At 33.5% G+C, this 13,311-nt stretch overlaps 1 protein-coding gene across 1 annotated transcript in view; it reads left to right on the plus strand.

Annotated features, from left to right (window-relative positions):
- The window catches only part of LOC138329251 (ubiquitin carboxyl-terminal hydrolase MINDY-1-like), a 37,096-nt gene extending 25,557 nt beyond the window's left edge, over window positions 1-11,539 (plus strand). The window contains exons 6-9 of the mRNA XM_069276089.1: window positions 2,248-2,438; window positions 2,997-3,098; window positions 3,485-3,689; window positions 4,895-11,539. Coding sequence (XP_069132190.1) covers window positions 2,248-2,438; window positions 2,997-3,098; window positions 3,485-3,689; window positions 4,895-4,909 — 513 coding nt within the window. The 3' untranslated portion in view covers window positions 4,910-11,539. The remainder of the gene's footprint in view (window positions 1-2,247; window positions 2,439-2,996; window positions 3,099-3,484; window positions 3,690-4,894) is intronic.
- Window positions 11,540-13,311: the final 1,772 nt, after the last annotated feature.

The following is a 13,311-nucleotide window of genomic DNA, read 5'->3' on the forward strand; positions in this document are numbered from 1 at the left end:
ATATGTACACTATATAACATTTAAACAGTTTTCACTATGACAAAAAGAGCGAGAGTGATAGGCCATACATCTTTAAATATGAAAACAGTATGGAAAATTATTTTTTCTGGTCCTAAATATTGATAGGGAAATGTTTTATATATAAAAAAGTATCAATACATAGGGAGAAATCTTGTTGCTGGACAAGATCGTACGTCATTTGAAAATAACAACCTTGGGATTTTTTTTTATACTTAAGGAGATTTGCTTATCTATTATTGCTTGTGTCACAACTTCATTAACCAATATCTGTAAATAAAACTGAACTGTATCTTGTACAATAAGCTAATTGAGTTGTTAAGTTCTGCCATGATAAAAACTGATTAAGACTCTGGTATAATTTGTCTAGATAAAATATATAATAAGTAAAGTTATCTCATGCTTATGATAAAATAATATATTGGCCAATGAAGTCTCTGATTGTGTACTGGGATCAAATTTCAACAAAGTAACTGTTAATATGATACGTTTATATAAAATTACTATCTCAACTGCTCCAATGTGATATGTTTACATATAAAACTTGATGTCCATCATAGTGTGTATTACTGTCTCAACTGCTCCATATAGATCTAACTCAGTTAAGATTGGATTCTAATTTTCATACCTCCTACAAAAAAAAAAAAAAAATGGATGGATTTGTGGATGTATCCTCTATACCAACAATAAGCCCTTTCCCTTTTTATCAAGTCTTTTAGGTGTTGTCCTGTAACAAAGATGGACAAAATCTTTTTTTTTCAAACCTATTCTCCACTTCAGTAATTAAGTGTAAAATTAGGCCATTGGTCTTTAGTTCACAAACTTCTGCATGTTATAAGAAGTCAATGGCCGCCCAGAAGGTGACACCCTTTCTCTGTCACTATAATCAATGAAGTTTGCTTAATAGCCCACTTTTAGGAACCACTTTAATTAGAATAGCATACAATTATATATATACCAAGGATACCGCCCTAATACACTTACAGTGGTAACTAACGACCTTATCACTTACACAACACTACAAAGGGAAATCATGTGAAAGGCTAACTCTGGATTCTTGTAAATATATAGATTTGGGCAGATTTGTCTATCACCTCAAGGTCATTCTCATCGAGGTCTTTTTTTTTTTTTTTTTTTTTTTTTTTTTTTTGGCATAGTCAGAGTTACTTTAACAGATCATTTGTACATGAGGGGCCGGAAGTATGAATAAAGATATATATATGTAGCTATAGTAGATGTGGGGAAATGATACACTTAGATAAAAATCTAGATTTGATATAGTAAGAGGAACTGCTAGTACTGGGTTAGAGATGATACCATTATATCTGGGTCTATCTTTATTATGTTAAATCAAGCTTTCTCTAGGTCTATTACATATCCAGCCACTGATTTGGACTTGAGCACCTTCATAGTTGTACTCTTTGCTTTTTGATCAAAGATTAAATTGGGAAAATATAATGGATAACACCTTTTCTACCATTATTTTGCATTTGTATTAATTAACATCATTTCATGATAAGTATTAAAATATTTTGTAACTGCATGTAGCTGTATATGTTCTCTTTGCCTTCATTTCTTAGCCTTATAATGAATGTGTTTGATATCAAAATGTCACTTTTAATTTCGATTTTATTGTTTCAGCTGCAAATTGATATTAAATGAAATGCTGCAAATCTTTGAACATCAGCTATTATTGTGTATAAACTTGATTTTGTGGTTGATATTGAATAAATGGAAATAATACAAACAAATTAACAGATAATGTACAAAAATACTTAGATGTTTAAGTTTACTGCAAAACATAAGTATACACACTTTTAACAACTAAACTCAACTAGAACATGTCTATCTAAAAAACACATTTAATTCAAAGTATTTTGTTTGTCCCAACTAAACTAGAATATTTTATGGTTATTCAAGTTAATTTATCTTAAATACCTGGATAACTGCATATGTGTTACAATGTTCTCGTCAAACATATTATTAAAACATATTATCACATGCCTTTTGGGTCATGTGGGGCAATTGTCAGGTACTGACCACTGGTCGGTGGTTTTTCTCCAGGTTCCCTGGCTTTCCTCCACAGATAAACTTAGAATGCCTTTAAATGATTCTGACTGTTAATTGGGTGTTAAAACAACAAGCAGAATAACAAGGTTTGATTGTAAATAAAAATGAGTGCCCTATCAGTATATACTGTTGTTACAGATAATATTTATTTTCTTACAGAATGAGCTTTTCCTGTTAGTAACTGACCAGGGATTTCTCAGTGAGCGTAATGTGGTATGGGAGACGCTTTCTAACGTCGAGGGTGATGGCTATTTCGTGGACGCTAACTTCCACACGTACAGAAAATCTCCGCCCACCGAGCCTGTCATACCGCCAGCACCCATGGACCCTGAGGAACAAGTTGATCAGGAGTGAGTACATGTGTTCAGTACATAGAGAAGTGTGATCAATGCTAATATAGATAATAATTGAAAACTGTTTTTAAAAAAATGGTTTGTGTAAGGAGTTCTAGATCATTCCATGTGAATAACACATTACTTGTTTAAATGGATAAAAGTGAAACCTGGTTTTGTTGAACATCATGAAAATAAGCAGTTCATGGTTTTTTTCTCAGGCATGGTCAAATCTATGTTATATAACAAGTGGAAGATGTAGGTGTTATAATAATCTTGGGAGCATAGTTCTGTTATCATGACTAAACATATACCTAGTTAATGTACTATCACACTGAGTAGAATTCTAATCTCTTGTATTCATCTGTTTTTTGTAGCATACTTGACAGGTTTTTTTTTATAGTTACCTATAATTACCAGTAGTTTTTCATTTCATACTTAACCATTGTTTTTGATGTTTTATAGTTTCCTGTATTTACCTATGTTTCATACCATACTTAACAGTTATTTTTGATTGTTACCTGTATTTACCTGTGTTTTGTACCATACCTAACAGCTATTTTTGATGTTTAATAGTTACCTGCTAGCGATGTCCCTCCAACATGAGCAGCAGCTGAGAGATGAAGAGATAGATTGGAACCAAGATAGAGCAGACCCACAGCAGCCTCGACTGTCAGAGTAAGAGTTATCTCCCATTGGTCTCACTTCAGCCCACTACATTCTACTTCAAAATGTGTTTGGAAGGATAAAGTTGTATGACAATTTACACACAAAGGATTTTACTGGTTGTAAATTATTTTACTTTTTGTAAAAGGATAAGAAAAAATTTGCCTGAATGATTGAAAAGTTTGATATTCTGCACTATGGTGAAAGAATTATTTAGTTAAACCTGTAATTTGTGACACAGAATCTACAGGAAGCTAGGCTGTTTCACTTGTAGAAATTCAGACAAATTCATGTAATAACTGTAGATATATATTTAAATACTGTGTTTGAGCCACAAGTTAAACAACCTTACATAATCCAGTGACTACAAAGACTTTATTTAATACACTCTATTTTAGCCATGAGTTAGCAGCTCGGATGCAGGCTGAGGAGGACAAAAGATTAGCAATGGCTGTACGACGGCACGAACAACGGCAACAACAACAACAACAGCCGTCCTGGGGACAAGGGGGCTCCCAAGGGGGTGGGACCCCACAACACCACGGGAATCGTCAACGGGAGAGAGAACGCACAACCAGAGAACCCAAGTCAAAAGATAAAGAGGTTTGATATATAGATATCACTTGTTTTATGATAAAATGGGGGAATTATTATTGTTACTCATGTCCTGTCCTTTATATCATGTCACACTCGGTGTGTTGCATCTCAATTTCATATGTGAGCAGCGGGCATATATGTCTTATATTCTTGTTTATTGGGACAAATATAAAGAAATGGAAATGGCCTTACATTTACATTTCTGATTGAGTGAACTACATCCTGCTGGTAATCTTCTGTAGATCTTCATTTAAAGTCTATTGATCATAAATAGCTGTAGAAATTATTAAAGGGACTATTCAGTTGAAGAGGACATTAAAATTTCCACATATTTCGGAAACAAACCAGTTCTAATAGAAATAAGTTTAGTTGGTTTTACTGTGATATACCAGAAAAGCCCACTGTATTGAAATGTATGTGAAATGTTCAAACTCTCTTACTGTCCGCCATTACACATAACGGTCGGATGTCTTGTATGCCGAACCCAGAGTAGTCTTTTTGTCTAGAACTACTCAAACCGCTTTTACAGTAGTGTGTTTACCTTGTTAGAGGCATGTTCTTGTCTAATAATAATTTCATCTACTCCTCTGCGGTTATGTATCACATTTGCATTTATTTAACATGCAAGTCTTTGACTTTGGCATGGGTACAGCATACATGTTGTACCTGCTTAATCGTATTGATCAACAATTAGGAATTCTAATGGTATCAATCAAAATTCTTAACAATGTTGTGAAATTTGTCAATATTTCTTGTTATGTGTTTCATAAGGAATGAAGAACAATGCATTTATGTAATATTTTGTTTCATGGTTATGTAACAGAATTAGCCTCACTGAATTGTCCCTTTAATATAGGCAAGTGTCTAGTAAATCAAATTGTTATCAAAATTCATCTAGTGTAAACCATGTGATTTTCACATAAACAATATTTTGTCTTTGTTATTCTAAACATACTCCCAAGTACATTTTGTGATCATGGACTCTTACTGACAACCCTGCATTTATTTGATGTTTGATATAATTGGTAAAACATTATAAGTTGCATTTGAGTTCTATATGATAATAAGTGCTTTCCAGTATTTTCATGGAATGACAAATTTCCATAAGAAATCAAAAATGTAATATAACATTGTTTAAAAGAAAAAAAATATAGTTTTAATTAAATGTTTATGACCTATATTGTTGATTATTGTACTTTTGTCTGTTACAGTGCTGTATACTATAATGAAGATCTCACCAAGTGTCTTCATCCCTGTAGTCCTTAACAGACCTGTTTCCATGGTAACAGAGTGTTTTCACTGTTTCCTTGGTAACGCTGTGTCCACTGTGTCTTTGATTAGGCAATATCTAGGAACAGTAGCAGCGCCTCTGTAGGACTGACAATTCTGTGGTATTTCCAAACACCTGAAGTATTCAACTGAAACATCGGTCCAAATGTCTGTGACCGTGTGATCTTCAGAGAATCCTGCTGGCCAATATGGACAGTCCAGTTTCCTGCGTTATGGAACAAGAGCGAAGTGTTATGTTCTGTATCATTTGTATACTGTAGGTGTTTACAGGATCCTGTGTGAATACAAACATGTGATTGAATCAGAATTTCATCCACATTTCATTTGATCTTAACACAGTAAACAAAATTGTATAAAAGAATAAAATGTTCAGAATAAATGTCACCAAACGACCAATCTTATTAAGTAATTTGTGAGACACTACATTTCACTCTCAACTTATCTAAAGTATATTTGAAATCTCTTCAATCAAACCGATTAAAATGTAAACAAAAACCGATTAAAACGTAAACAAAAACCGATTAAAATGTAAACAAAAACAGATTAAAATGTAAACAAAAACAGATTAATATGTAAACAAAAACAGATTAAAATGTAAACAAAAACAGATTAATATATAAACAAAAACAGATTAATATGTAAACAAAAACAAATTAATATGTAAACAAATAGTTTTTACAGGCTGATGAAGCATTTTTGGAAATAATGGTTGCCATCGCTACAGTAATCCTACTAGAAATGTATACCTGTGTCTACTGATGTCTCTGTACCTCAGTTTGTTCAGGGTACCATTATTGTTTATATTGTTTACTGACTATTACAATTACTGTATACGTAATAGTATTGATGGATCAGGCTTCAATTTCTCAAAACAAATATTAGTAAATAAATCGTCTTAAGATAGATAATCGTCATGAGGAGAACAAACTTCAGTTTTGACTTTAACTAGATTTTTGGTTTTTTTCTTGAGAAATTAGAGCCAGACCAAGGTTTTAAAATTGAATTCCTGAATACAAATATATCTCTTAGAAAACATAACTTAAGATTTTTTCTTCACCTCTGTAATACTTTCATGTAGGAAATTTTGAATTACTTAGGATCATAAAAATGTGGTCGGATTTGGAAAAAAAAGTAGTTTTCTAGAGCCAAGTTTAAATAGAGACTGATACAGTTACATTTATAATATATAGTATGACTATATGTATGTATTTTAACTACCCCACTGTCCTTTGGCAGAAGGTCAATTTTAAGTATTAGTAGATAAAATGCTGTTTGTTTTATTTCACAAGCCTTACAATGAGGTGAAGTAAGAAATATGCTGTTTTTCACAGAGTGTCATCAACCATTGTCTGTCTTTGTAACAATACTTTCAGAACAAATTGTGGATAGCTAGGTAGGAGAAATTATTTATTTTCAAATTGACAATAATTTTTGTACATAGAAATCTACTGGTCTGGGTGCTCTACCATTATATATGGACTTTCCACTATGCCTGTAACCTGGTAACTATATCTGATATAGATGGTAAGTGTGATCTGTATGTGTTGTGTTTTCCTGTTCGATGTGTGAGGTCCATAACTTGTGTCAATATATATATGCTTGAGAGTGATTGAAAACTATAAGGTCTTTCATATTATTTGGAACACCTTGTTCATTGTTGATGACATTTACATCTATACAGCAATAAGGCTACATCACAATGAGGCCCTTAGACTATTGTCACTCCAGGTGGTGCTCTAATCCACCACCAGGTGTCACTATCCTCTACCTACCACCAGGTAGTGCTCTAATCTACCACCAGGTGTCGCTATCCTCTACCTACCACCAGGTAGTGTTCTTAATTTCCCACTAAGTGGCACTGTCCTCTACTACCACCAGGTGGTGCTCTAATCTACCACTAGGTGGTACTGTCCTCTTCTACCACCAGGTGGTGCTTTGATCTACCACTAGGTGGCCCTATCCTCTACCTACCACCAGGTGGTGCTTTAATCTACCACTAGGTGGCACTGTCCTCTTCCTACCACCAGGTGGTGCTCTAATATACCACTAGGTGGTACTGTCCTCTACCTACCACCAGGTGGTGCTCTAATATACCACTAGGTGGCACTGTCCTCTACCTACCACTAGGTGGTGCTCTAATATACCACTAGGTGGCACTGTCCTCTACCTAGTACTAGGTGGTGATCTAATCTACCACTAGGTGGCACTGTCCTCTACCTACCACTAGGTGGTGCTGTATTCTGTTTTCTTTTAAGGTATTGTGGGTGCCTTCATCACAAAGAGTAAAAAATATCAGTTTTGAATTACCATATTTTAAACACATACCAGAAATATGTTCCATCGTAGAATAGTATAGCATTTTCAGAAAGAAATCAGCATTTTCTCTAGGTGTGTCCTTTTCAAGATACTATTTTGTCTAGGAAAAATTACCTCATCTGAAGAAAATGCTATAGGTCTGAACTAATACACTTATTGGTTCATGGTTGATGATAAAATTACCTTGAATGTACAGACCTTACTACAATAATAGACTAGGTTATACAAGTCACACTCGTAATTAAATCTTCTGCTATACAGATTATTTTTATTTAGAAATTAAATGTTATATTCAGAATAAATCTTTTTTTTTGTCTGCTTTCAAAACTCACCTCATATGTATATATGTAATCCCTAATTACTAGAATGTTTGAAATGATAAGTTTGACAGGATGTGTAATGAAGATCATGTCTGAAAGTTTGTGTTTTGTTATGACAATTGTCTGATAATACCTTTGTGAATGGTATACAAAGATTGGATGAAATGTGTGTTGGTGTCTCTCTTAAGATATTGGTTATCACCTTTGTGAATGGTATAATATATAGAATGGAAGGAATATGTGTTGGTGTCTCTATTAATATACTACTCATGCTCTTGTCTAATTGATCTGTGTAATGGAATCATTATTGGTTATATGTATTTGTACAGAAAAGCTAGTATAAATCACTATTGAGGTATGTGTACCATTGTTGAAATTACTTCCCTTGTTTATTCATATGTCGGCTTTCCTTAGTAACATATTATAATACTGATAAATAGAAGATATTTCAAATGAGAATAAAACAACATTTCTTGTATTCTCAAGGGTGATTTTTTTATCATGTTTTTCTCACAGTTTTCTGTAAAGATACTGAAAGGAATATGAGAAAATTAAACAAAACTTTGTTTAACCTATTGGTGATGCTTTTATTTAAAAACATTATGTGCTTACTATTTATTGTCAGTGTTGTAATCCATCATATGCCTGAGATGTTGTCATACTTAAACCTAGGGATGGACTGTCAGAATAGCCGTGCTATTTTATCAGATTTGATATCTCCGCTGCCTGGTTACAGTTTTTTTATGATTTTTTTTATGCCTTATGAACAAGTTATCATGTGTTTGCATATTGCAGAGTTATCTGCCCTTGGGGTTTTGTATGAATGTGTGAACAGCCGAATATAAGGTTATAATGTAGAGAAAAAGTGAGCTTTGCTCACAAAATATTGAGGTCACAATTGATACTTACAAGGGCAGATACCTCCCTCTTTTGCAAAATGGGATTGTATAGAAGCTTGGCTGGGTCCAAAATACTACTGGTATTTGCTTGAGTAGATACCGATTGTACAAATACAGATCAAAATAACAAATTTAATGTATTTAATTGCTTTCCTTTGCTTGATGAAATTTAAATGTGTTAGCATGTTATTATGGGTGTTTGTCTGTAACAATATGATTAATCAATGTCTATTTGAGGCCTCCTAAAATAAAGATATAGGTAAGAGCTCTATAATTATAAAACTACTTTCTTTTGGGGGGAGGAAATCAAAGAGAATTTTAAAAACAAATCAATACCCTTTTAACAATTGATGTTATTCATATTTTATGAATTATCATGCATAGAAATTCAGACATCTACTTTTGGAGCACAGTCAACTGTTTCTCAAAGTTGTTATACTAATACTTTATTTGGAGATTGTGTTGTCACTTAATTTTATAAACAGTATCCAATATCTAGATGATGAAAAAGATAAATAAATGTATCATGGAATTCAATGAAAAATCAAGATTTATTGAAGTGCTTCATGCTTTGTGAAGGTGGTCTAGTTGTTTTGTCAGTCTGCATTTTTTGGCTGATTTCTTTTTGAAACATTTAGTTCTAAATTTCATAGTAAACTCTTATCAGCATATTGTAGTGATTGTAAACAAGACAAGGAATTAATTTTGAACTCCATATTTTTGCATCATACATAGAGATTATCAGTGGTCTCCCTTAAGGATTTTTTTTCAGCTGGTCCTAAGGACCGACTGACCCTAAAAGTTACTGGTCCTAACTGAAAGTTACTGGTCCTTACTGAGTTACAATTCATCCTTGTAGTTTATAGCAAATAATAGTTTTACTAACAGAAATATCCACATATACGTTTTAGTATCATGCGCTCTCAACAAAGTTGACTGAAAACCAGAATATTAATAATTACAAAACTTTGTTTGGTGCAGTTTGATCTTCAACCTTTGTACGATGCTTTGCTATATTTGTTTTGTATAGTAATCTATCTGGACCAAAACATTGTTGGTCAAAGGACCAGCTACATGGCAAAAATTGTCTGCCCTATAACTATAAAGTTACTGGTCACGGGCAGACGGACAGGCGTTCATTTTTAATGCTGGAGATTGTTCATAATTCATATTATAAGTTTTCGGGATTTTCTTTGTGACTTTTGTCATTTGCAAGAGAGTTATGATATCAGACTTTTTTTCTATGACCTTTTAGAAGTGTTTTCTGTCAAATACAGTAGGCCTGGCTCCAGGATCATTACATAATATAAGACTTAAGTTTAGACATGGCCAATCAAACATGATGTAACATTTTGTAACTTCTTTTTTAATTGGCTAAAGAAAAACTTTAGATTTTTTTAGACTTGAAACTTTTTGACTTGAGTTTTGTGATACTGGGCCTGGTTTCATTTGTGAAATATATATTAAAGAACTCATTAATATTCATGAAATAGATGTTGATTAATACCGGTCACTTTGAAATGTTTTTACCAGAATGATCTTTCAGACAAATCCTTAGCAATTTATACAGTTTTCTGTTTTGATGTCTACATGCGTGTAGTGCTGTGCCATCCTGTTTAGAAGTAGCCTGAACATCAACAGCCAAAATGTCAAGGTCAGATGTTACACCAATCCCATCCTGCTAGGCGTTATAGATGTGGTTTAATGTATAAAACTGTCAAGGTCAGATGTTACACCAATCCCATCCTACTAGACGTTATAGATGTGGTTTAATGTATAAAACTGTCAAGGTCAAATGTTACACCAATCCCATCCTGCTAGGCGTTATACATGTGGTGTAATGTATAAAACTGTCTACCAACTTGTATTCACATGTGATTAAATGCCGTGTTATTCAGAAGCGATAAGAAAACACAAAAAGTAATCACCAAAAATTGATTTCAGTGAATAAAGATATAAACTATTTCTATTTTACATTGATTGTATTTGTTTTAAATACATTTAAATGTAGATCATATCAATGTAATTAAATTGATGTGAAATTGTTGGCATGGCAACGTAAAATTAAGTCATCGTGAAAATGAGTTGGTTTATAGTACCATTATCCGAGTGTGATAACATACGCTTGGTATCTGATCGATTATTTTATAGGCTGTTTTGTTGCAAGAATCTGAATTCATTCATCCCTGAAGTTTCATAATGGGCATGTCTAGTCTTTGATTTAGAAGAGTCTACATGTATCTTCAGGGGTGAATGAGGTAATAGTGAATTTTTAATGATGTTAAATTACAGTCTTCCAAAGCACAATTATCTGTTGGTCTTTGTTTTTAGTCATCTTACCTGTACCCTAGGTACCAAAGCTGGAAATATATCAGTAGTCATTATGTACAGGTAGAAAATAGATTTCTACAATGTTACATGCATGTCTTCTCACATAGCATAGTTATTTGCCCCTTGTGAGCATGTGTTGCTTTTTCAGGAGATTGCTTCAGAATATTCTCTCTCTCTCTCTCACAATCACAGCTTTGTCAACCTGTGAGAGATGTTTTTGTCAATTCTGAAGAATGTAAGATTGGACACGTGATCCTTTTCATCCAGAATTAAATTGTCGGTAATGCAATAATTTTTGACACATATTTGACTGATCAGGGTGCCATAGGAGTGCTTTTATGCTGCTAATATTTCATTTTCAATTAAGCCTCTTGCTGGTTATCTAACTTTTAATTGAAGTGAAATATCTCTATTTACTTGACATATCTAAGTTTATTAGTTTCTCTTCTAAATAAAGTTACACTCACGAAGTGAAATAAATCCTACAAAATAAACACCTGCTCTAATGGGTAAACAACTCTACACTGTGATATAACGACAGAATGTGACTCTGGTTTGTGTTATTTCCAGATATCTAGACATTGTATTTCCCATGGAACTGTTTGGATAAAAGATTATGAGTAAACTCCATTGTTAAGTGATTTTACCATATTTTCATTCTTTCTTACCTCTTGTGATATAAAATGATGATTGAATGAAACTGATTTTGCTGTTTTCTTTCAAAGATTATGAAAGTATCTCTCACCCATTGAATAAAATGTTTTGGAGAGATCCCACTTAGAGGAAATATCCCTATACAGAGGCTATGATGAGTCTAAGACACCAAGTACCATAAACAACAGTCCAAAAATTATAACAAAATCATTTAATAGACAATACTTGGACAAAGTCTACAACAAATCTACTTTCGACAACCTCCTAGTTGCCTTCTTCTGCCATACCTGTGGTCTGTTAGGAGCTAGCTACAGCCTATGACCTGGTGTGAGATTTAGACCCTGGTGTAGATCAAGCTTGGAAAGACCGGCGGTAGTTGGTTACGTCGATCATCTCTTGTCATGGTGGACTGCAAGTCTTGATGATGTTGAGATGTAAATGGCCTCCTTAACTCCTCTTAAGTGATCCGGTCTAGAACTTTGATGTTCTGCGTCACAAAGGAGTGGAAACACTGGTGATAACAAAATCCTTTGTTAACGAAATTGACGCTCTGAGAGTATTAAAGATGCTCCATCGTCGACAGAGCATAAATGATACTCATCATTTGAACAATAATTGGTGTTTAATCGTGTATATGTATGTGTAATTAACACAAGAATTAAGTGAAATAATGTATGTATTTAGCTTTCTGTACATGCACAATCAGTACTTCATTCAATATAGGACAAAGTGCCACGGATTTTTTCGGGATGCAGTTCATTATTTTTAATATTTTTATCTTGAAGTAAAATTAGTTACTCAAACTTTTCACTGGTGGTAATGATGTAAAGTAAGTCACTTTTGTAACCGAAGAAAAAACTTATTGTCTGCTCCTGTGTTAGATAGTGAAAAAATATAATTTGTCAGTGATGGAGCAATTTTAAAGAATGCAGTTCGTTGATGTTTTGGCAGGCTATGTTGACTGAAATAGTGCCCAATGTGCACTGAAGCGGAGGAACAATCTAACCAATGCACCATATTGGTGTAGAAAAGCAAGACCGATTTTTTACTTCACGATATAAACATTACTTGAGAATACTATGAAATAAATGATCAATTAAATATGTAGCATTCCAGTAAAACCAAAGGTCTACAATTAAGAGAACCAACCAAAAGTGTAAATCAGTTCTAGAATTTTTCTGGCATTTCGATCCTTAACCCGTTTTCCCATTCCCGTACTTTTCCTAGTTGAGGAAAAAAATTCCAATGTTAATATTTTGTGTTGTTAATAAAAAATGTTGATTTCCATCCATGCTTTTGACAACATTGTCCTTCCTAATTGCGAATCCATGTTTGGGGGATTCCTGTTTTTGCTTTAGATTAATTAATCCTCAATGTCTAGAGTACACATCTATTTAAGTAATGCCAAGGCCTATTCCAATTAGGCCTTGCGCATCAAAGGTTTCAATCACTTTTCTATAGTGCACTTCTTATTATGTAAGATCAAGGTGTATTCCAATTTGGCCTTACTCATTGAAGGTTTCAGTCTCATTTCTAGAGTAAACTTCTATAAAGGTCAAGACCCATTCCAATCCGACCTTATTCATTGCAGGTTTCAGTCTAGCTTTTAGAGTTCACTTGTGTTAAAGATGCTCCACCGCCGACAGAGTATAAATGATATTCATCATTTGAACAATAATTGGGGTTTACTCGTGTATATATATGCCTAATTAACACAAAAAATATATAAAATAATTTACTTCACCTTTGGTGCATGCACAATCAGTACTTCATTCCATATAGGAAATAGTGGCACGGAATTTTTTTGGAATGCGATTA

The sequence above is a fragment of the Argopecten irradians genome, chromosome 8 (genome assembly GCF_041381155.1).
Source record: "Argopecten irradians isolate NY chromosome 8, Ai_NY, whole genome shotgun sequence".
NCBI lineage: Eukaryota > Metazoa > Mollusca > Bivalvia > Pectinida > Pectinidae > Argopecten > Argopecten irradians.